Source organism: Diuraphis noxia, unplaced genomic scaffold (genome assembly GCF_037042655.1).
Source record: "Diuraphis noxia isolate RWA-SAM2 unplaced genomic scaffold, SU_Dnox_SAM2 contig0002, whole genome shotgun sequence".
Taxonomy (NCBI): Eukaryota; Metazoa; Arthropoda; class Insecta; order Hemiptera; family Aphididae; genus Diuraphis; species Diuraphis noxia.
The window spans coordinates 8,247,811-8,274,548 of record NW_028301712.1 but is presented as its reverse complement, the minus strand read 5'-3'; the positions used below and the strand labels follow the sequence as shown (position 1 = coordinate 8,274,548).

The 26,738-nt window shown below is 30.5% G+C and overlaps 1 protein-coding gene across 2 annotated transcripts; it reads left to right on the top strand.

Annotated features, from left to right (window-relative positions):
* The first annotated feature begins 8,848 nt into the window (after positions 1-8,848).
* LOC107163973 (aminopeptidase N-like) lies at positions 8,849-26,634 on the top strand. 2 transcript variants are annotated; one of them, XM_089220536.1, is made up of 14 exons: positions 8,849-8,871; positions 18,698-18,881; positions 19,238-19,515; positions 19,632-19,787; positions 19,894-20,205; positions 23,010-23,193; positions 23,287-23,697; positions 23,812-23,980; positions 24,074-24,354; positions 25,516-25,721; positions 25,775-25,942; positions 26,002-26,142; positions 26,225-26,306; positions 26,366-26,634. In XM_089220536.1, exons 2-14 carry the CDS (start codon positions 18,699-18,701, stop codon positions 26,504-26,506), a joined length of 2,712 nt encoding a protein of 903 aa, XP_089076662.1. In that variant the 5' UTR covers positions 8,849-8,871; position 18,698; the 3' UTR covers positions 26,507-26,634. The 2 variants fall into 2 exon arrangements, with proteins under 2 accessions (XP_089076662.1, XP_015367111.2); XM_015511625.2 differs by lacking the exon at positions 8,849-8,871 and adding an exon at positions 13,564-13,648.
* The last annotated feature ends 104 nt before the right edge of the window (positions 26,635-26,738 follow it).

Sequence of the window (26,738 nt, the reverse complement as noted above, 5' to 3'; positions counted from 1 at the left end):
AAGGAGAAGAGAGAGGTGGAATAAAGACACCACCAACGATGAAGCTCCAAGAATCGATAGTAAAGCGGACAAAAATGTGTTCAACATTTAATTGAAAAACTTTTACATTGCATGCAGGATAATCTTTACGAATGCCAATGAGAACACCACCACCACGATTACAATCGCTATTGGAATATCTATCTAAATTGCTAGATTTTGAATTAGATTAGAATTGCTATCTGTCATATCTGTGGGATACCAAATTTGTTATTTTTAAATTTCGAATGAAATGCTGATGAAATTATACTCTGCGCACGTAGCTTTGCAAGCAAGAGGTTCAGCATGAAGCTCTTGCCAGTTCCACCAGGAGCATTAAGAAAAAATAATTCTCCAGTATCTTGTAATACGCTTTGTAAAATAGTATTATAAACAACTTGCTGATCGTTTGTTAACTTCGGCTCATTCTCCAGAATGTAATTTGAAAGTATATCATAATCATAAGAAGTTTCTGCAATATAAGCCCTATTTCTAAGAAAATTATTATCATTATCATCAGTTCGTAACGGTGATTCCATGTTAAAATCAGACAGCTTCTTTCCAGTTATTTTCAGAAGATCGTTTTCTATTAATATTAAAGTTTTATTCAAAATATATGGAGTGACAGTTAAATAGCGATTTCCAGAACGATGCCTTTCTTGCTGCAAAATATCTAATGACATATTATCTTTGTGATTTTCCCACAGTACTGTTAGAAATGTGGCAAAATTCTATCATAGTAACAAAAAGTTCTCTTAGATTCGACACGGTTTGAAATAAAGCAGCTTCTTCCAGAGTAGAATTCCAATGATTTTCATCTTGTAACAAACCAAGCGCTTTGCAAGCTCTTTGAAATGTACGGTGTATAACGTCATCAACAGTTTTTAAATCTAATAATGAAGTTGGTCCACGGACGTCATGCAAAAGCATACGTAAATAATAACACTCAACATTACTTGGGTGAACAGTGTATACTCGACCGAGCACATAGGATTTCTAGACTCCAGGGTATTGTAAAATTGGCTCACCTTGTTTTGTTCTATTGAAACGATTATAAGTAAAAGTATAGTAAGATGGAACTTCAATATAAAGCAATGTTTTCGCGAAGTCGTCACTGGAGCAAAGTTCAAAAAAAGCCATAATAGTGGTGTTTCTAACATTTTCAAGTCTTTCGCGAGCATTTTGATCAGTGAAATAGACGCGTTGGCCATTTTCAAGGTGTACTGAGAGCTGAAAAATCGCTGGTGACCGTTCGTGAATCGTAAAACCAAATATCCACCATGCAGCTTCTGATGAACTAATATATCTGCCATTTTGGAATGCTTTAATTTCATCACGCGATTCTACTGAAAATGCAGCCTGATCAGATCCTTTATTAATATAACTACAAATATATTGAATGGCTTTTACTGAATGACAAATTTCTATGTTGATGTGACAGTCAAACGCACGTAATAATAAAGGGCTGTATGGCACAATCCACCGATTATCGATTGTGACCATGCGATCACGAGATTTTTCAAGCTGAAAAGTTTACCCACTATCATCCGGTGATCGACACGATATTTTGGATAACCATCCTGCCCGGATTGTGTCGCAATAGTTAACAGTTTCGGAAAACCTTTTAAACATTTTCCGTTTTGCATACACGGTGAATTCATGTTAAATGGATCACATGGGGCATGAATCATGTTTCTACTGACGATATTAAATAGGGAAGTATCTTCTCGTTGATTCGGCACCACAGCACTAAGAACTAAATCGATGGCATTTGGCCTTAATTTGTTGTTTAGCCACACCAAGAGATGAACATGAGGCAATCCTCTTTTTTGCCATTCAACAGTATACATACAGGGTGATTTTTTTATCATGAACCAGTTAATATCTCGGTAAGTATTAGGAATTTTAAAATAATTTTTTTTTTAAACTTTCTAGGTTTTACTATTTTACACTGTGTTACAATTTTCATAATTTTAACTACCTCCCTTATTAGATAAAACACTATCAACTTTAGATTTTCAAATGGTAATACCTATTTTTAATAACGAAAATCTATAAACATACTGAAAAAAATAATTTTAACGTTTACAGAATTTTATTTGAGTAATTAGTTTGCGACTTATTAATGCTTAAATATTCGTTCAATTTGCTGCTACTGGGCAATTTTACAAACCCAACAGTAAAAACCAGAAGTCAAAATGAAATTTTATCTCAATTTAACAATACCCATAACGGTCATTATCGATAATAACAAGATAGATAAACAATACCAATAAAAAAAAAAAAAAAAAAAAAAGGTGTCTTATCATCACTCCCACCCGAACGCCAAGTGTCGGTGAACGACTAGCCAGCAGAAGCGCAGCTGTATCAGCTATAAAGTATAAAAATAACATTTTAACATTTTACACTTTACCATCATGGTTACAAAATATATCACTGGTTACTGATTCCTGGTATACGATCTTATCACGTATTAGTAGATAGACGATAATAAATGTCGGTAAACCGTTTCTGAAAACATGTGGTTAATCGTTATTCGTTAATGTTAGTTTTCCATTATCAAGTATGGAATATTAATTATAAATTAATTACTATTCTTTGACTGTTTAACCAAAGAAAACGTTTTAAGTAAATACTATGTTATGTCGTTATGTGTATTATTTAAAATATAAATTTAAAGGTTAAGCCAATTATTCCAATGCATACCATACCACGAATAATAATACGTATCTTAATTCGTGATGCATACCTGTTATATTTTTTGATCGTGTTTTAATGTTGTATTTTGGTTAACAAATTTGAATTTAATTAAAAATATACCTCTTTCCAATCAGTAATATTATAAGGTATTTGGGAATCAGATTTCGTACTTTGCCGACACCTTATTTGTATAATTTATTGGTAAGTTCAATCCAAATTTAATACAGTATATTAGAATTTTATTTATTTTTTTATTAAATGATTTAAATACATATTATTGACAAATAATAACCATGGTTCAAATATTTTAATTTTATTTCAGTGGCAATTAGTAGAGTTTATATGATTAATCAAAAAATACAATGAACTATATGACTAGAAAGCTTAATTTGACCAGCAATTAATGCAAATTTACATTGCTTGCTACTGGTATCCGATGACTATAAATTAATATGGAATAAAAGAATAAAATATCCATATTTCTTTACATATTATATTTTAATCTTTAAACAATCTAAACAAATTATTATGTAAGTATGAATTTTTTTTATAAAATAAATAATTTGATATTTATCATAATTTTTGCTTATATTTTAGAAAATTAATTTTGTTTTCTTTCAAATTTCAATTGCAATTTGTAGTACTAACTTTTAATTCAAATATTTATAACAAGATTGGATGAACAAATACAATTTGTTATTGTGGTTAGTCACAGCATAGTACATCTCAACTGATAACTTAATAAGTATGGATAAACAATTTTTTTATACAATAAATCATTTCTATAAATAACTTAATGTTTTTTTTTCAGTTTCATTCAGATGAAAAAAGAAAACAGCGCAGCATCAAGACCGCAACTACTTCTATATTTGTAACATTTGTTGATTGTCACATTAATTGTTAATTTTATGTTTAAATAATTAAGTTAAGTTAAGTTATTGATTTACTATTTTCTATAATTAGGGCTATGGAGTTTTTATTAACCTAAATTGGTAAATTGAAAATTTTTTTTGAATACGGTAGTGCCAGTTTTACGTAATATTAAAAGATTTTTATATCATAAAATATTAATTAAAAATTAACATAATTTCAAAAATAAGTGTAAAATTGAATAATTTTTTAAAACATCCATAGCCCTAAAAATATGTTGCAATCTAGAGTAGATAATACATATAAAGTATGTTTAATGTTCATTTAATTTTTATTAATTTATCTAGGGTAGTGGACATGTTAAGTGTTAATATTTTTTATTAGTTATGACCTTACCCAAATCCTGCAATAACTTGCACTACGGAAATTTGTTCATACTCTAGTAAAATTATTGATAACTAATGTGTTTATTTCCTTAGATAATTTAGTAATGAATTAATGTCCATTATTTGTCTATTCACACACAACTACACAAGTTATTTTTAATATGAAATGCAAATTATACACTATATAAAAAATATATCCCTGAATATTTAATATTTATAAATGGAAAGTCGGGTAGGCACTATGAACAACAGGCCCTGGGCCTATAGCCTCGCATCAGATTGACTCACTTCCTCAATGCACAAAACATGTAATCAAAATGACTTACCTATTCTATTTTTTTTTTTTTTAGTATACACAGATTGATTTGTAATTATTTATTTTTAATGAAATGAAAACCTTAAATGACAGGAGCTTTGTAAACATATTATATAACTTAAAAAAAAAAAAAAAAGGAATGTGTGAATAGACCTTTAACTACTTTAGTCTTGGCTCTAAATCTTGAATCCAAGTACATAAATAATACATTTTTATCTGCATATTTATAAATTATTTTTCTAAATACATAGAAATTGTTGATTTACTTTGTTTTAAAATGAATATATGTTATCTGTTTAGTATAATCATTTACTATAGAAATTAAGATACACCATACTGTTTTTAAAAAATATTTATTTTGTAATTTACTCGTCAATCTGATATAGAAATATAAATTATATTAAATAAACACATATGTATTATGTATAATTAACAAATAATAAACTTAAATAAATTAACAAAATATACAACATAATATCTTCTTAACATAAAGCATTGGGTTTTCCAAATTTATTTAATTTTAGTTATCTAAGTTACATACCTATATGTATACCTACATATCAATATAAAACATAATTGATTTAATGATGAATATGACATGTTTCACACACATAAAAAAGATAAAGGTTCTATCTCATACATTTATAGTACTATTGGTTTTTCACATTTTATCTGTTCTCCGTTGAGTTAACATCTCACAGAGTTACTTTTAAATATATTACTTTTCTGTTAAATATAAATACTACAATGTTCTACTCTATACCTGAAAAAATGGATATGTGATCATGCTTCATCGAATGTGGAAAAAATAAAAGGAAGGCCGCTTTATTGTACAGCCAACGATTTGGGCTTGAGAGGCAAGTTCCAAATTCTAGTATTTTTTCAAGATTGGAAAAAAACTTAAAATCTACTGGAAGTTTCAATAAAAATAAAAATATGAAATGTACTAAAACTACGGAAGAATATTCCCAAATTGTATTGCAAAAATTAGAAGAAAATCCTAATACATCTTTAAGAATAGTATCGAGTAAGTTGACACATATACATTTATATATTTGAGCTTGAGGTCTTCTCTGGCACAGTAAATTCTCAAACACTTATTGCCTGGTTTCCATATTATGATCAAATGTGTACTCCAGTTAATTTTTTAGGCCCATATAATCGTAACTGATAATCTATGTACCCCGAGTATGATTTGATTCAGTTCAATTATGTTTTATGCAATTTTATTAGTTGTGTTTTGTGTTTATTTCACATAAACATTGATGCAATTCTGCCAAACTATATCTCATTTTTTTGTGAATCAAGCATAAAATTATTGTTATTTATTAATTATCTTGTTTTATTATTATTTGTTTAGAAGAAGTAGGAATTTCTTATAGTTCAGTACAGAAAATTGCCAAAAAAAATAAATATTTGTGTTTATTTAATATAATTTATATTTCTATATCAGATTGACGAGTAAATTACAAAATAAATATTTTTTAAAAACAGTATGGTGTATCTTAATTTCTATAGTAAATGATTATACTAAACAGATAACATATATTCATTTTAAAACAAAGTAAATCAACAATTTCTATGTATTTAGAAAAATAATTTATAAATATGCAGATAAAAATGTATTATTTATGTACTTGGATTCAAGATTTAGAGCCAAGACTAAAGTAGTTAAAGGTCTATTCACACATTCCTTTTTTTTTTTTTTTTAAGTTATATAATATGTTTACAAAGCTCCTGTCATTTAAGGTTTTCATTTCATTAAAAATAAATAATTACAAATCAATCTGTGTATACTAAAAAAAAAAAAAAATAGAATAGGTAAGTCATTTTGATTACATGTTTTGTGCATTGAGGAAGTGAGTCAATCTGATGCGAGGCTATAGGCCCAGGGCCTGTTGTTCATAGTGCCTACCCGACTTTCCATTTATAAATATTAAATATTCAGGGATATATTTTTTATATAGTGTATAATTTGCATTTCATATTAAAAATAACTTGTGTAGTTGTGTGTGAATAGACAAATAATGGACATTAATTCATTACTAAATTATCTAAGGAAATAAACACATTAGTTATCAATAATTTTACTAGAGTATGAACAAATTTCCGTAGTGCAAGTTATTGCAGGATTTGGGTAAGGTCATAACTAATAAAAAATATTAACACTTAACATGTCCACTACCCTAGATAAATTAATAAAAATTAAATGAACATTAAACATACTTTATATGTATTATCTACTCTAGATTGCAACATATTTTTAGGGCTATGGATGTTTTAAAAAATTATTCAATTTTACACTTATTTTTGAAATTATGTTAATTTTTAATTAATATTTTATGATATAAAAATCTTTTAATATTACGTAAAACTGGCACTACCGTATTCAAAAAAAATTTTCAATTTACCAATTTAGGTTAATAAAAACTCCATAGCCCTAATTATAGAAAATAGTAAATCAATAACTTAACTTAACTTAATTATTTAAACATAAAATTAACAATTAATGTGACAATCAACAAATGTTACAAATATAGAAATAGTTGCGGTCTTGATGCTGCGCTGTTTTCTTTTTTCATCTGAATGAAACTGAAAAAAAAACATTAAGTTATTTATAGAAATGATTTATTGTATAAAAAAATTGTTTATCCATACTTATTAAGTTATCAGTTGAGATGTACTATGCTGTGACTAACCACAATAACAAATTGTATTTGTTCATCCAATCTTGTTATAAATATTTGAATTAAAAGTTAGTACTACAAATTGCAATTGAAATTTGAAAGAAAACAAAATTAATTTTCTAAAATATAAGCAAAAATTATGATAAATATCAAATTATTTATTTTATAAAAAAAATTCATACTTACATAATAATTTGTTTAGATTGTTTAAAGATTAAAATATAATATGTAAAGAAATATGGATATTTTATTCTTTTATTCCATATTAATTTATAGTCATCGGATACCAGTAGCAAGCAATGTAAATTTGCATTAATTGCTGGTCAAATTAAGCTTTCTAGTCATATAGTTCATTGTATTTTTTGATTAATCATATAAACTCTACTAATTGCCACTGAAATAAAATTAAAATATTTGAACCATGGTTATTATTTGTCAATAATATGTATTTAAATCATTTAATAAAAAAATAAATAAAATTCTAATATACTGTATTAAATTTGGATTGAACTTACCAATAAATTATACAAATAAGGTGTCGGCAAAGTACGAAATCTGATTCCCAAATACCTTATAATATTACTGATTGGAAAGAGGTATATTTTTAATTAAATTCAAATTTGTTAACCAAAATACAACATTAAAACACGATCAAAAAATATAACAGGTATGCATCACGAATTAAGATACGTATTATTATTCGTGGTATGGTATGCATTGGAATAATTGGCTTAACCTTTAAATTTATATTTTAAATAATACACATAACGACATAACATAGTATTTACTTAAAACGTTTTCTTTGGTTAAACAGTCAAAGAATAGTAATTAATTTATAATTAATATTCCATACTTGATAATGGAAAACTAACATTAACGAATAACGATTAACCACATGTTTTCAGAAACGGTTTACCGACATTTATTATCGTCTATCTACTAATACGTGATAAGATCGTATACCAGGAATCAGTAACCAGTGATATATTTTGTAACCATGATGGTAAAGTGTAAAATGTTAAAATGTTATTTTTATACTTTATAGCTGATACAGCTGCGCTTCTGCTGGCTAGTCGTTCACCGACACTTGGCGTTCGGGTGGGAGTGATGATAAGACACCTTTTTTTTTTTTTTTTTTTTTTATTGGTATTGTTTATCTATCTTGTTATTATCGATAATGACCGTTATGGGTATTGTTAAATTGAGATAAAATTTCATTTTGACTTCTGGTTTTTACTGTTGGGTTTGTAAAATTGCCCAGTAGCAGCAAATTGAACGAATATTTAAGCATTAATAAGTCGCAAACTAATTACTCAAATAAAATTCTGTAAACGTTAAAATTATTTTTTTCAGTATGTTTATAGATTTTCGTTATTAAAAATAGGTATTACCATTTGAAAATCTAAAGTTGATAGTGTTTTATCTAATAAGGGAGGTAGTTAAAATTATGAAAATTGTAACACAGTGTAAAATAGTAAAACCTAGAAAGTTTAAAAAAAAAATTATTTTAAAATTCCTAATACTTACCGAGATATTAACTGGTTCATGATAAAAAAATCACCCTGTATATGACACCTAACTCCACCATATATTTTTTCTTTTGTAATTAAATCTATAAGTTTTTTCACTTTCAAATTGAAAACGCGAGCGATAATATCATTCCGGTCAGCTGGTTTTTGATTAGGAAATAAACATGATTAAATATCCGGCCATTGAGGATTGCACGTCATCGTATAAAAATATCTGGGCGTCCATAATTTCGTACGTAAGTATGACATCTTGTTTACGTTTCTGCATGTAGCGTGGACCACCAACAAATGAAGATGGTAAAATCACTCTCTGGCTGAGATCTGGGTTGATCTGGGTTTCCGTCAGCTTGCATCGCATCTTGAAGGTCAGTGTAAAGTTCAGTTCGTAATCTAATTTGATTTGCTCTTAGATATTGAAGCCATTCAGTTTCAATTTTCGCGTACATGTCAACAATATATCGATTCAAAAGTTTTCCGTATTTAAGTATAATATTAGAATTTTCTCTGATTTGGAGTCTATAAGAGTAAAAGTCCATGGCGGAAACAGTTTTATTAAGAGGAATTTTTGTAATTGGATTAACTTGCGAAACATCAATAGAATAACCATTCTGGCCATAACAAAACATTAAATGATACTAGCTGTAACGCATCGTACGAACGATGAATTTCACTTACGCGTGTTAATATATTATCTCTAGATCTTAATATAATATATCTTTTAAAAAATTCTTGTCCGACAATTAATATGGTTACTTCATTAGTTTGAGGAGTATTATATCGAACACGATGTTCTGTTTGTGGTTTTCTGTCAGCCCTAATAACAATCTTAAATTGGATTGGACGGCATCAAATCGATTGCACTCTTAAAACTACGAATGTACGAATTATTTCTATGCAACATATATTACAAATCATATATTATTTGTTATCTGTATTGGGAGAAATAGACAAACGCCTTTTCGCTTCATTCTCCGAGTCACCCATAAAATATATCTGTAAAAACTTTGGTTCTTCTGTACCGGTGGGTAATAAAGAACCAGCCAAATGATATACTTGCCCTTGAACTTTAAATGTTGGTATAAAATGTCCATATTTTATTTCCGTTGCACTAAAGACCTCATTTGGAAAGCCGAATTATAAATATGTATCATATCCAAAAAATTCTTTGAATTTTCATGAGAAAAATTTAAGAGACTTTTTAATCGTTCAGGTGGATCAGCAATATCTTCCAAAACAACTTTTTCTCCTGAACAGTAAAAACCTGTAGGCTCTTTGGACCATTTTAATGCATGACAATAATTACATATTAAATTCATATTTCCTATGATAACGTGAGAATCATTTTTATAATCTATTTGTTTATCATAAGTAAAGGCTGACATTTCACGGCGTTGCCATGGAATACGCGGTTCAACTAAATTTTCGTCAATGGGAAAATCGTGAATATTGTTAATAATATCGGCTATATCACTATCATTAAATGCAAAGTGTACACTAGTGTATATATTTTTGTATGACACTCTTTAACAATATACCTACTTACTAAGTAATATAGTAAGAGGGGGCTAATAACAAAAATTATTACAAAATATGCCAGCCACTAGAAAATATGAGCATTTCCTGATTTTTGTAGTTTGATTTGATTGCATTGTTAAATATTATTATACATTTATACATACATATATGTAACACATTGCTTTTTCATTTCACTTCTAACAATACAAATAATAGAGCCTGGTTAAATATACCTATAATAATATATTGTACATTTTTATATTGAATGTGTTGTTTATTTAATTATTATTATTAAACATTGTTTTAATTAATAGCATTGAATTAAATAAATCAACAGTGTTACAATGTTTCAATATAACAATGTTAAAATTACAAATAAATTACAAATTTTGGTAGTAAATCACGAAATAACACTTGTGCTTAAAACTATTTTCCTAATAGTTATTCACATATAAACATTTGGTCCTAGTGTTAACATTACATATTATAATGTAATAAATTTAATTTAATGAGTAATACATAATGTAATTTAAACTGGTATTATTTAACGTAACTTTGTGAGCTCGTAGCTATTGATATATCTTATATAATAATATACGATCATACGGGCGACTTAATATCACATTGTTTCAATGTTATCTCTATATTATAAATTATTATTTATTATTTTATAAGTACATCCTTAATTAGTATAACATATTATTTGTTATTTATAAAATTAATTACGAAAATATCTTCTTTTTTTTCCAATAATATTTTCTAATATTCCACGAATTTTAAATCGACGAACCATTATAGACTAAAATATATTCTAGATAAAACGAAAATTAAAAATTAACTAAATTGGTGATATTAAAAAAGTTGATTTTAAGTTAACGTAGTAGATAAAAATAAGTTAAGTTAATTAAAACAGCGAACTAGTAAGTTACCTAAGTTAATAAGTTAAAATTAACCTAACTTTTAACTTATTTAATCGTTAATGCCCAGCCTTGGCAATAACCAGTCCCTACTCAGTACTCTCTATAAAATATGCTATAATCTCTTATAAATTATATTATAATATCAAGTAAAATAGTTCTTTACGACAATATTTTAAGAATGAAATTGTATATAGGTACATTTATATGCATTTTACAATTTAAATTACTACATTAAAAACATTTCTAATACAAATTCTAGTTCAACCATATTATGTTATATTTATATACTATTTTAAAGAATTATCTTTTATTGTTTTATTTCATCTAGATAACTGAAAGATTATCTTTAATCTAGACAAAAATATAGGTTATCTTTTCCAACACTTGTAGTTGTACTTCCTTTCTGAGTTCTGACACACTTGTTATGCAAAAATGACCTGAAATCATGCACATTTGTGTACAAACGATCTGCGCAAACAGAATTCCAAAATTCCGAATCAGTGGGAGGGAGGGGAGCGTAGAAATGGACCCGATTTTTAAAGCTCATCGAATAAACGGATTTTAATTGTCATTGCGGTATAGCATGGTACAGTAAGTTGTCATGCCGTTCGATCGGTGTTGCGCCACGCGTTGCTTCACAACAACAATCATAGGCGGAATCTAGGGGGGGGCATGAGTGTGCAGTTGCACCCACGACAATTTTTCTGAGGGGGCAAAAGTATCATTTTGCACCTACACATAGACAATCACAACAGTAAAAAATATTTTAATTATTTTATTGTTAACAATTATACTGATATAATGTAATTTTGATAATAAAGAATAACCATGGATCATTTCATTATTTTATATCTGATTACTCAATTAATAATTAACAAATCTAAGTCCGTGATTAAATGTTAAAATAATAATAATAATAATTAAATAATGCAGGAAGCTAATTCGTCACTAAATAGCGATATGGTTCAAAATAGATCATATTGTTTGTCAAAATAAAAAATTGTTTTTTAATAATATTTTAACATATTCATGTACATATTTGAAATACAGAGACCCAATTAATAGTTATTAATAAAGAAATTTTTTTCTATCTACATTTGTTGTAGCAATAGTTATATATTAGGGGGTACTGGGGGGCAACTTCCCTATGGATTTGTGAATGTTATTAGTTTATTACCATAAACGTTTGCACCCACATAAGTTTCTACCGAGTGCCGCCTATGACAACAATTGTCGGTCTTTGTGTCACGCGCCAAAGGAAAATTGGCGCGGCGCAGCTTATCAATCTAAAGGTACTCATTAATTATTATTATTATTATTACTTAATATTTATTAATATATTATTTTGTAATTTTTATGATTGTCGATTATCATGTATTGTGACAATTTTATTACAAAAATACCTACCTACCTATAAACAGTGGTGTATTATATACATTTGTACAATATTGTATATTCATAGTTCATAATATAGTAATAATTTCTAAAACTTCTTGTTGACAATTATTTGTCTAATGTGGTGAGGTCTCTCCAGACCACCATGTACAATATGTCAGGATCAATAAAACAATAACAATTGTCAATTAACCATTGACAGGATTACACTCACATTATTAACACACGTTTATTAATTTTTAAAAAAGGAACAACAGTTGTACACTTGTACATCACAGGCATAGTTAATACATATTAATAATTGGTTGGTCAGTTGGTGTCGTGCTCAGTCGATTAAGTGAATCGACTGTGGCGCCTCCAGTCACCAAATTATTATACTACTAAATAATAATAATTGAAATGATAATAATAGTGATAATAGTAATTATAGTAATAATAATATAATAATATTACTACACTAATAAAAATATTAAATCTCCTTTAGATTTACCAAATCTATTTATAAAATCTAGTACATTATATAAAATACAATACTGCCGTCCCTTTATTTGTACACGTTGAGCGGCTCTTTAGTACTGGAGGACAGTTGCTCAACAAAAAAAAGGGTTCAATGGCAGATAAAATTTTGAAATGACTATTATTGAAATTTAATAAATACTTTGAATAAACCAGCAGAAAAATACTAGTTTTTTATTCCTTATTTTTAAATGTTTGAGTTATTTATTTTTGAATTGTTAAGGTTAAACAATAAAGTAAGTACATACATTTAAACTAAAATATAAATTAACCCAGACTCTAGAGTGAAATATAAATATTAAATAGAGTTATAAAAGGATACAGTCAATCAATTTTTTTTTTCATTATTAACTTAACTTATCAATTGAAGTTAAGTTAAGTTAAAAAAAATCATTAACTTGCCCAGCATTGATTATTGCAATACGTATAATTAGTAATTACTGTTATTTGTTACGTATACCATTCTCTCGAAATAACAATTATCTAATAAAGAAATAATAATAAACATACAATCAGCTGCTCAACTGTCGCTTCTATAATTCTATGTTGTTCTATGTTTACACTACACATACCTAGTGACTATAGTTATAAATAATAATAATATTTGCATTTACAAAAATCCGTCTGGTTCAACCAGCTGCGTACATACGATTTTTTCCTTGGGGGAGAGGGGGGGGGGGGGTCAAAAATATATTTGATTAAATTTACAAGTTATTAGTTAAACTAAACGTAATTTTTATTTTGTTTCGTATTGCAAGCTCTTGACGACCACATAAAATAACAACTTCAATTATAGGTAAAATATTTAGTCAGTTTTCAATAGATATGCTTGGATTATTTCTCGTTTTTAAAAAATTATCGGTATCTATTACACTTTTTAACATGATAATTTAGTTTATCGTGTTTAGTAAATGTTTCTATAGCGTGTTTTCAATTAGGTAATACATTTATTTATAACTGTAGCGAATAGGACTGTATAAAAAGCGAACATTTATTTGACATTTAACGAATATGTTTTTTCTTTTATTTCACAACATCATTTATTTTGTTGTTTAAAGTGGCTTAATGGTCGATCGCGTGCTTTCACCATTTCGACGCACAGACCACGATTTAAGATAGTACCATCTTAAATCGTGGTACAGACGTAGACTGACGCTAGACTGATGCTCTAGTGCTGGTAGGGGAGCGAACGCAGCGCGCTCGCTTTATCGGCATGTCATATCAATTGCGAGTTGCGACCATCGAGAATCGAGATAAAGAATAAAGAAATTCATGAAGAATATTTATTCTTTATCTCGATGGTTGCGACTAGCGACCTAAGCACCAAGTTTCTGGCCATTTGTTCCACCTTCAGATTTGGAAAAATGAAATATTGTGTCGGTCGACAGATCGTAATATACTAATATCGTATATATTATCGACCGGCGTCGGCGTGCTGAACGTTATATTAATTTGTACTAGTATTATTTATATAGGGTTTAAAAATTAATGAAGAGAAGACCAAGTATATGAGATTATCAGCTGTGGAGGCACGCCACAGAGTGCAGAACATTACAATTGGTCAATATAGTTTTGAAGGCGTAAAAGATTTTGTGTATCTTGGATCATCCCTTAATAACAGGAATAATATGTCAGAGGAGATAAAAAAAAGAATTATGTCCGGCAATCGTGCATACTTTGCTAATATCACACTCCTATAATCAAAACTGCAATCGAAAACTACTAAGATGAAGCTATACAAAACACTTATCCGACCTGTAGTCTGTAATGGAGCTGAAACTTGGACATTGTCAAAAGAAGACTCCAACAGGCTAAAGATATTTGAAAGGAAAATAATAAGAAAAATACAAGGAGCAGTGAATGAGGAGGGAAGATGGAGGATACGGAATAACATTGAAATAGAGCAAATTTTAGAAAACGAAAATATAGTAAAATTTATAATCAGGCAGGATAAGATGGTTAGGTCATGTGGAAAGAATGGACGAGGAAAGAATTCCAAAACGCATAATGTTGGCAAGAATGGAAGGAACCAGAAGACAAGGACGACCAAGGAATAGATGGATAGACGAAGTAAAGAAGGACTTACAGCAGATGGGTATACGGAACTGGAAAAGTATCGCTAAAGATCGAGACGAGTGGAGACGAATGGTTTTGAAAGCCAAGGGTCATTGTGGCCTGTAGCGCTTATGAGTAGTAGTAGTAGTATTATTTAGTATAACTATTATTTAAAATTATAACCAATAAAAAAAAACATTTTGTTTTGACGTGGAAACCCCTTACAACCCCCCCCCCCCCCCACTCGTAACTACGCAACTGGGTTCAACGAATTAAATATTCTGGCTAATATAAGTGGTTTTTCCAATGGTCGATTGAAGACATACTTCGTTATGGATGTCTCATCGATTATGTTTATAATGAGGAATTATATTATTGCTATTACTAGTTATTAACCCGTTGCTACTCACAGTTCACATTTTTCAATTATTATTCTATCTATAATTATGACAAATGATTAAATGTTTTTCACCACCATCGACGACAGATCTATTTTTTCATTCTGTTTTTCACCACTATCGACGATAGATCTATTTTTTCGTTCTTCTTCTTCTCAACGCCATCGACTCTCGCAAAATGTCTCCCGGACTTGCGATTTTTACTTTTTGTTCTCACCATCGGTGGAATACCACCATGATGGTCTGAGGCGACGTCATAGGCCCGTGGAGGGCGAAGCCACTTCCAACATCATCAGCTCAGTACAAACAGTCGTCGTCAAGTGTTATTTTCCCTCCAACATTCCCCCTTTTTCATTTTGATTATGTATCACCATCGTTTCTTTTTTTTACACTCCAGATTTTCCCAAGAGGTGCCCCGGTAACCGTCATGCGGAACCGTGGGTCGTTTCCTTTATACCGACGTATGACGATCATTATGTGCTCGATAACCGCTCGTCGGAGCCGTAGCATTGTTATTCGTATTTTTATCCATTTCGTTTCCTTGTAATTGCCATGTGCCAAATATTATTCATTTATTATATTTATTTTGTAATAAAATTGCCATACCATATTATTTAAAAAAAATTATTATTTATTGCATTTGTGCCCATGTAAAATAAAACCCAATGATTACTCTAACTCGCTCTCTCTTATTATTTAAAATATTATTTTCCCTTTTATTTTTATATAAATCTTCAGCATTAATTTGTTGATGCGTGTGCTAAAACCTGCAAGTTCCACCGACTTGGCCTTCGGGTCAACACGCGGTGCAGCTCGCAGGTCACTTCTCAAGTGCTCCCCTTGAATCGTGGGTGGTTTATAGGGCCTTAAAAAACACTATAATTTCACAACTTATAAGTTATCAAAAATCTTGGATTCGGTCCGGTTTATATATCAGTGTGTTATTAACGTAGTTATTAAATTAATCATTTTATATGTAAAAGAAAAATACGGGTTTGTGGCCATTGAAAGCCGTGAATTTTATTTTAAAAAATAAAAATTTTCTTTTTTTATAATTTGCTTATATATAAAAATTAAAAATTAAAAATATTTCGTTTATTAACATCTTATTACATAAAACGATTCATTAAACTATTAATAAAGTTAGAGTTAAGAAGTTAGGTTACCGAAATTAAATATTAGTAAAACAATAATAAATATAATATGGCAGGCAATCATTATTTTTCTCCTGGTATATTTAACGGCACACAGGATGAATGTGTACTGGAGTTTTTTGAAAATTTTGAGTTGATGGCAAATGCAAATAGATGGGAAGAAGAAACTAAATTAATATACTTACCACTATATTTAAAAGGATCGGCATATAAACTACTTAAAATTATGGATTCTGGAACAAAATTATCTTTTGAAAAAATAATGCTTAAATTTAAGGAAAACTTTGCCTCATACGGAAGATCAAAAATTCTAAAATATAAATTAAAAAACAGAAAATTAAAATCTAGTGAATCTGTAGGAGAGTTTTGGATGAACATAAATATCTTAATAAATGAAACAAACAAAGCGATGACCAAATCCGAAAAAATTGATTTGATTTTAGATGCATTTATACAAATACTTATAAGTAATACTAGTATATATACCTACAAATTATTTTAATATTTTACTACAACTTTTTTTTTTACATAATATAATACCTTGTGAGAGTTTGTGATTTTTATGTCACAAAAACTACCCACGAGGAAAGGGGAACACTTTCCTCGTGACCTGTGAGCCACACCGCGTGAGACCCGAGGGCCAAGTCGGTGGAACTCACAGGCTTTGATACACGCATGGAGCAATGAAATGATTTATGTGGGGAAAGAAAACAAGTTAATTTAATAAAGAAATAATGAGACTATACCTTGTACCAAATAAGAGCGCACCAAATTTACGTAACAAAACCGGTTTTGCCTGTGGCCGCCCGGTGCACTTTTATTTGGTACGGAGTGTCGGAGTATAGTAAGTTTAGGGTAATCATACGAGTGTATTTTTATACAATATTCAAAAAATAAATTAAATAAATAATAATAATGGCGCTGTCGTTTTCCTTATAAATTATTTAAAATATAAAGTTGGTGTATGGCAATGTCAGGAACAATTTAATATAGTTTGGCACATGGCAAGTGCATAAGAAATATAATCAAAGAAATACGATAAATATAAAATGGATAATATTTCGGCACATGGCAAGTGTATAAGGAAGGAAATAAAAATGAATATTAACGTTACGGCTCCGACGAACGGTTACCGAACACATATGTGAGATTTATAATACGTCAGTATGACATATCTATAACATATTATTTGTAATAAAGGAAACGACCCACGGCTCCGCATGTCGGTTACCGGGGCACCTCTGAGGAAAATCTGAGTATATAAAAAAGAAACTAGGGTGATACATAATCAAAATGAAAAAAGGGGAATGTTGGGGGAAAAATAATACTTGATGACGACTGTTTGTACTGAGTCGATGATGTTTGAGATGGCTTCGCCTGCCACGGGCCTATGACATCGCTTCATGGCGGTATTCCGTTGATGGTGAAAACAAAAAATAATAATTGCAAGTCCGGGAGACGTTTTTCGAGAGTCAAAAGACGTTGAGCAGAAAAAACGAGTATAAAAAGACGTGTCATCGATGCTGGCGAAAGAACAGAAAACAAGTGCCGCAGTAGACGTCGGTGGCTGGTCGTGGGCCGTTCCGGCGTCTTGATGTTCTTGGGTAGAAAGGTGGTCAGTGTCGTCGCGTCGCGAACTTTCGTATAATGTAAAAAGTGGGGCAAACAGGTTGCCCTGTCCGTAGGTTAGCTGCGCCAGCAGCTGTGACCAGGACGCCCGACAGCAACGGCGGAGCGCCCGACAGCAACGTCGTTGCGATGGACACTGCATGTGGGGGAGGTCAGGGGACTAGTATTACATAACAGTGTTGTTCTTTTTTCATTATAATATTTAATGAGCGCATGCATAATAATAGAGATTATGGAAAATACTATGAGTTATGTAATAAAAGGACTTGGACATATTATAAGATTATAATAATGATATTATGTAATATTCTAATAAAAAGTTTCAAAATTCTGTGACTTTACAACCTATTTTAGTTCATTTTTAATTATTTACTTTTGTTTTTTTTTTTAAATATTTAACTCAAAATATATATTTTTCGACCATAAAATATTTCGATTATATAACATTTCGACCATTTGAGTTTTCGATATTATATTTTTCGATAAAAAATGTGTTCGACCAGATGACTTTTCGATCACAAAACCTTCGGCCACTAGATTTTCGGCCAGACAACCCCCAACCCTAATTATATTACCTATTTATATTTTGCTTGTTTAAAATCTGTTTAGAATGGAGTTCATGTGCTTTAAAATGACATTTATCATCGCGTTATCCCTCATGGGATCGGTTGTTAATTCACAAGAAAGTTTGGACTACAAATTGCCAAATAATTTTAAGCCCGCCAGCTATCAGCTGAACGTGACCACGTACTTGGAAGATATATTTTGGTTTGAAGGAGCGGTTGATATTTACGTGAGTAACAATCCGTGATACAAGTCACATTAACAAATGATTATTCAACATTTTCAGAAAAGGCAGTGTTTAGAAATATATGACATTTTAAAATAAAAACAAAACATACACATTTTTGTAGAAAACTTTTCTAATTTTAAATAATATCTTATAAGATATCATATACAGGTTAAAATGTTGTAAATTCTTTGAAATTTATTTGAATATTTTAGAAAAACTATACTTTTTGTCGGGTATTTCAGAGTTGAATTTTCTTACTACAGCCACCAACAACAACATCTTACATTAATTTTACTAAAACTACAAAAATAACAATAATTTATTCTAACTTCACTTATAATTATTAATGTATTTAGATGAGTTGCATAGAAGTTACCGACACCATAATACTGCATTCAAGCAGTTTGTACATCAATAGCAAAAGTGTTGTTGTTTCCAACGGTGGTAAAAATGTCATCCCGGTGGATAATGTTTTATTTGATCAGGGGAATGGTCTTATGTTCGTCAAGTCAACCGTACAATTTAAGCAGGGTGAAAAATATGTGCTGACCATACCATTTACTGGAAACATCACCGACAATTTAGTAGGTTACTATAAGAGTAGTTATGTGGACAAGGAGAGCAATCAAACAAGGTACATTATTATTTTATTGATGAAGTGCAAAGCACACATAACATATTATAGAATAAACATTTTTTTTTTATGATTTTCTTCCGTTCACACCACCCACATATATTATTATGTCCCAGATGGCTAGCGGTAACACAATTTAAACCAATGTACGCACGAAGTGCTTTTCCCTGTTTTGACGAGCCTGCTCTTAAAGCAACCTTCAAAATAAGATTGGGTCACAAAAAAGGATTGACTTCGATTAGTAATATGAAATTTATGAACGAAACGCCATTGTAAGTCTAATTGATACAGGATTATAAAGTTGAAAGAATACTGTTGATCGTAAAAAAATATATTGTTGAATAACATTCTGATAAATGTGGTAATTTCATGTTGTAGACCTTCGAAGCCAGATTATGTTTTCGATGAATTCAATGAATCTGTACCGATGTCTACTTATTTAGTAGCATACATGGTGTCAGATTTCGCATACTTTAAAGCCGATAGTAAAGACAAAGGAGTGGAATTTCGTGTAATAGCTAGAAAAGATGCGGCCAATCAAACAGGACTTGCCAACGACTTGGGACCAAAGGTGTTGAAATACTATGAGGACTATTTCAACAAAAAATTTCCGTTGTCCAAACAAGACATGGTGGTCATACCCGATTTTTTTGCCTTTTCTATGGAGAATTGTGGTCTCATTACATATAGGTATGTACAATTAACATTTGTAAATTAATATCAATGCTGAATTATAAGTATATAATAATATAATATTGAAATACGTCAACATTTTTATTTTTAGCAGTGCTTATTATGTGATATTTTATTATACAATAATTATAGTAAAACGTATTTTTGCAGTGAATCGAATTTCTAGTTCTATTTTAGGATTCATATTCACGACGTTATTTCACGTTTCTAACTGACTGTAGGCTGATGGATTCTAAAATAACAACTCTTTAATAAATATCGTCGCCATTTGGTTATTACGTAATCAGGAAATCTGAACTACGATGTATTTTCATATAGATAACCTTTAAAAATAATTAATTTATCAATATGTAATGAGTATTGGGTAAAATCGACCATGCAGATAATTTAAATAAATATATTCTAACAATATTGATCATTGAAATATAATCATATTTGATATTCTATTGTTTTGAGCAGAAATATTTGTCGTGAAATGTAGGTGAAGTAACCAAAAATTACTTTTTTTCATAATTTCGAGTGTGTCAAATTATTTTATATAATATTTTTATATATAGGTATTATATACCGTATTGAACTGTTCAAACCGCCTTTGGCAGCCTTTTTCTGTTTATTGATATTTGAGAGCACATAGGATGACAAGAGTTTTAGGATTTTCTACCACCTCTACCCTTTTGCCATATCATTACGTGTGGCTGATAATGCAACATCGCTGCAAACTAGTGATGAAGCCATGAAGCCAGTCCTTTTAGGCAACCCGATCGTTTTTGTGTGTGCTATTCGTATCGTCCTAACTGTCATACATCTTTTAACTCCGTGTTGTTTTTACTGTCGCGGAGGGAAATATTATTGTCTGGAACACTAAAACTGGTTTTGGTTGTTCGATAAATAAACTTAGATCGAAATAATTTTTACTGATAGTAGTCGCATTATAATTTATTATTTTATTTGGTAAATTATAAGATGATAATGAATACCTGCATTAAAGTTTTTATAGAATTCTTTCTTTAGTTACATATGTTATTATTTTTAACACCTACATTTATGTTATAACTAGTTTTTTCATTAAAATAATTTAAACTTGAGTTTAATAATATTTTCTAGTTTGAATTGGAAAAGTTAGTATTGTCTAGCTAATATTAGGTTCGACAGATTTCGGGTTTTAACTGTAACATTTTATACATAGTATATAATATTATTCAGTACTGTCATGCCTTAACTTCGTTTCCGTATTAACCATAACATTTGCTGAGACTCCACACCGCAATCAAACATAATTGCTGAGGTCGATACTAATTAATAATTATTTATTTCCCGTTTAAACTTCAATACAATGAAAGTATAGATGTCATAGAATTGGTTATTATTATTTATTACTGATATTGTGTAAACTTTTGTTTACCTACCTAAAGACGGGGATATCGTTTTTTCCTCCAAAATCGATCTTTCCGCTTAAAACTACTATAAAATACGTTCCCATATTAATCTGCCACAAAATAATTTAATTTATAGATTTTAGTAATACTTTATTGTGAAGACTAATAAAGATAATATGTTTTATAAATATTGTACAATATAATATATTGTACAATATAATATATTATAATAAGCCACATACATAATATTTTCACTATCAGTGAATTTAAATAAATTGTACAAAATCATATTTTGAATAAATTTATTGGTAAAAAATAATTTATAAAACAAAAATAATAAGACATTCAGTAAAAACTTTTGGTGATTGTAACGAATTTTAATATTGTTGGGTTGTACAATTCAATTCATTAACTTTATTTTCAAGTACAAATATTACATTTATTAGTTTACAATGTGTTGAACATATATATATTTATACTCAAAGAGTTTACATTGAAATTAGATATACGGGATTTGCATAAAACTCACGGTTGTCTTCGGTAGTTTTGGTTGAACGGTTCCCGACGTTGCAACAAAGTGTGCGCCGTGGTACTTGGTGGCGTATAAATCCCGTCTGTCGACGTGTGTAGAGTGGTTACACTCCTTTGGACGGTGGTGACTCCTCTCAGGTAGTTTACTGTCCTGATCCTCGGTGTTGGTAGTGGTTCCTTGTGGGTAGTCTCACTGTCCCGATCCTCGGTGTGTCGGTGGTGGTTGTGACTCCTCTCCGGAAGTCCACTGAATGGATGGCAATGATCTCTTGTTCGAGACTAGTGGTTGAGAACACTAGCCTGTGGCACTCCCGTGTCTATCACGAGTTGAATACCGTCCGGCTCATTAGTTCACCGCACTCAACGGCCTGTACTTATGCTGTTGTATGTATTCATTCCGTTTGCAGCAGTGATGTTTTGGTTTCCGCGTGTTCGGCAAGTCAGCGATACTTTCGGCTACTTGGTAGTTGCAAGCTGATAGATAGAAGGGCGCTGATGCCGAATCTGAAAACCGTTTGTTGCCAGATGTCCGGGTTTCTTGGGGAAATGCGTTTTCCGGCGGGTCGCGGCCTTTTCTGTAGCCAGTTGCTTGGCTGCGCCCTCTATGTTGCGCCTCACAAACCTACCGTACGCTCACGGCCGTTTTATTCCACGTGATGTGCACGAGAGCGCGCGGTGGTGTCGTAGCATATTGATATTGGTACAGTATCGAGACACGGGAGTGCGCCACTTACATAAGGCACTCCGTTTTGTCTCGTTACATGATTTAAATTTATCAAAAGTAGTTTTTTGGCAAAATCTGTAAACAAAAAAAAATACTGATTATACTCACAATCATAAAAAGAGAAAAAATCTATTTTGTTATTGTAACTAAAAAAAATTGTCTTTATTTAGAGAGACTGTACTGTTAATTGATTTGAATGTGGCTACAATTTATGATGTACTTAGAGTAGCCGAAATTATTACTCAAAATCTTGCTCACCAATGGCTCGGTGATCTCGTTACCATGAAATGGTGGACTGACTATTGGTTGAATGAAGGATTTGCCATGTACTTTTCAGCATTTGGAGTGGACTTTGTAAGTTTAATTACCGTCACATAGTTTAATTTTTAATTTATTTTGCAAAAACGTGATCATATTAATATGCTATTATTATTTCATATTATATAGTTGTACCCAGAATGGAATTATTTCCAATTCCAAACCGTTCAAAACTTTTTGAATTCGCTTCAATCGTCTAACGTCTTATTGGTGGATATTGTCGGATATCCCTATGAAATATCACAGGTTATGGACATACAATCGTACAATAAGGTCTCATTTTTATTGCACATGATAAACATGTTCCTTGGTGAAAATACGTTCAAACAAGGTATTAGGAATTACATAAAAAAATATAAGTTTTCCAATGCCGATCATGACGATCTATGGAGTTCATTGACAGAGGAAGCTCAACGCCAAGGAACTTTGGACATAAATCTCTCCGTGAAACAAATAATGGACAAATGGACGTTGCAAGCCGGTTATCCCGTATTGAAAGTTGTCCGGGATTATTCCAAAGATACGGTTACTTTATCACAGGTAGACTCACGAACAATAATAATTGGCTTTCTTATTATAATATGTTTATTAATAAAAAGATATTTGAATATTTTATCATACACGTATTAACGGTTTCTGACGATCAAATCAAAGAATACCGAAGATAAAAGATGTTGGTGGATACCAATCACTATGACTACTTCTAAGGAAGCTAATTTTAACCAGACAAAAGCTGAGTCGTGGTTGAATTGTGAAAACAACAACCTCACCAAATCACTGTCTAAAGACATCGAGTGGGTCATTTATAACATGCAGATGGCTGGTAGGTCTCATATTATGGACTTTTATTGAATCAAATCGTTTTAGACTCTTGACAAATAATTAAAATCTATAATTTTCATATTTTTTGTTTTAGGTTTATTCAGAGTCTTATATGATACACGAAACTGGATGGGTATCATTTCTACGTTGAACGATCCGAAAAAATACACAACTATACACAAGTTAAACCGAGTACAGCTGATAGATGATTCATTTAGCTTTTCACAATCTGGTGATATTGACTATGAAATCACGTTTCAACTTTTGAAATATCTTAAACATGAAATCGAATATGTACCGTGGGTTGCTGCATTTAAGGGTTTGAATCAGATAAATGAATTTATGAAAAGGACTCCAAACCAAGAAATATTCCAAGTAAGTTTAAAGGCAATTTTTATTTCATTATTAACTATAAAAGTTTGTGCATTTAATCAATAATCTATTAATATATCCATAAATAACACAACTGAATATAAGTTAAAAATCATTAATGACATACAGTTGACACGGCGATGCTGGCGAGAGGTGGTGAAGCGTCGGCCGGTCAGGTGTGGTAAGGTAATAGTGGTGTGGTGTGGGAACACCCAAGAACTTAACACTAACGGTACGGTGAAATGTGGCTAGGCCACGTTTATTCGATAATCACTTGGATGAACAAAAAGAAAACGGTATAACACTAAGTGTCGTTGTCAAGCGCACACGAGTCGGTGTTTCGTTTTTCTTGTCCGTGTTTCGGTTGTCGGTACGACGGTCGGTGAACGAGTTGACGATCCGCGGCGGCCGGTACTCGTCCGGCGCGACTTGTCTTCCCGTCCCGCCTAGCCTTTGCGGCGTGGAGGGAGAGTTGACGGTGCCGCGTCGTTGTCACCCGTGGTGGTGGTTGATTAAGTCGTAGACCGGTCGCAACGGTGCCTGTACTTTGTACTGGCTGCCGCTGCGTACCGTGTCACAGTTTAGAGTAAGAATAGAGATATGGTTTCTTAGACCTGACAAGTCACCGTGAGCAAACCAAGATACTGCTATTTTGCTCAATCCGGAATCATTTAATTATCTGGGTAATTTCTGGAAATGAGTATTGATATAACGATTTCAATTGTAAGCTCATTTTTAGGCGTTTAGTCAACTCCTAAAAATTAGTATTAATTAAAATTTTCAGATCGATATGAATTGAATATTGAAGTCATTACTACGAGTTTTGAATTGACACACCACCTTTGTACATTTTTCAGTGCTCAAGTTCTTTCTGTAACTCCACTTTTACGTTGTATATTTATACATTAAGAAGATTAATTTTCAGATGGAAGAATCAAAAATATGCAAAACTAATTTTCTTAATTTAGTACACTACATAACTAATAACGAATTTTTTATATGGTTAACAGTAATCCAATAACGATTTGCTGTACTCGTGCAATACAGTTAATCAATATTTTTTTAAGTCCCAAATTCCATATTAATTTTTATTATAATATTTTGAACATGAATCTGTTGTATTTACTTATTGTATTATTGTAATTTAAATTAACGTGGTTTCAGAACTATACACAACGTTTGTTGTCGCCTGTGTACGGGAAATTCCTAGACATGACAGGTGAACATGACGATAACAGTTTTGAAAAAATAAGTTTTAAAAAGCTATTGACTATGAATGCCTGTTATTACCAAATAAAGAACTGTACCGAACAATCTCTGGTCTTGTTTAGAAAATGGATGAAAATTACGGATCCAGATAATGATAATATGTGAGTTAAATCAATGTTTAATTGAACTAAATACAAACTGTAATCCCAATTAGATTGCCGAGAGAACTGAGACCAGTTATTTACTGTCAAGCGATAAAATACGGAGGTGCAGACGAATGGAACTTTTTATGGGAACGTTATCAGCGTTCCAATTTGGAGCTTCAAAAATATGATATACTCTTAGCATTAGGATGTAGTTCAGAAACTTGGTTACTAAACAGGTATTAAAATCATATTAGCGTGATATAGACAGCACAGTGAAATATTATTTTTGTGTTAGATATTTGAATTGGTCAATTGATAATTCAATTATTTCCGAGAAAAACTCTGCATCAGTGTTCAATGCCATAGCGACCAATGACGTTGGATTTTCTATAGCAAAAGACTTTTTGTATCATAATATTTCAAATATATATGATTTGTAAGTTATCGTTAAAAGTTTAGTAATACAATAATATTAAGTTGAAAGTTTATATTAATCATTTTAATTTGTAAAATTTTAGCCACCAATTTTCAGGCGCTACTGTGGGTACTTACGTGCAAATTATAGGAAAGCAAATGAAAACTAAAGAAGAATTAGATGAGGTAATAAAAATTACTAGTTTTATTTTTTAAGTTTCATTGATATGTTTTTTTTGTTACAGATCCAATCATTTATTAGTAAATCGTCAGGTTATTTACAAAGAGCTGATTCGATTATCGATAACACAATGAAGACTATTGATTGGAACATCGAATGGACTTCGAAGTTTTATAATAAAACTGTAAATTACATAGTACAATAATTATTAACAATGTTACGAACGGGCTTAAATACAGACTCTTCGATTAAAATTGTTACACAATATAATATCCATAAACGAGGTTAATAGAAATAATAAATATTTAAATATTAAACATTTTTAGCTAAGTATATATTTTTTTCTTCATAATATGACGTAGTTACCTTTAACTTTTTCCTGAGTTGTATCACAAGCTGAAAGTCTCTGATCAAAATAATTTATTGGTATCTGAAGT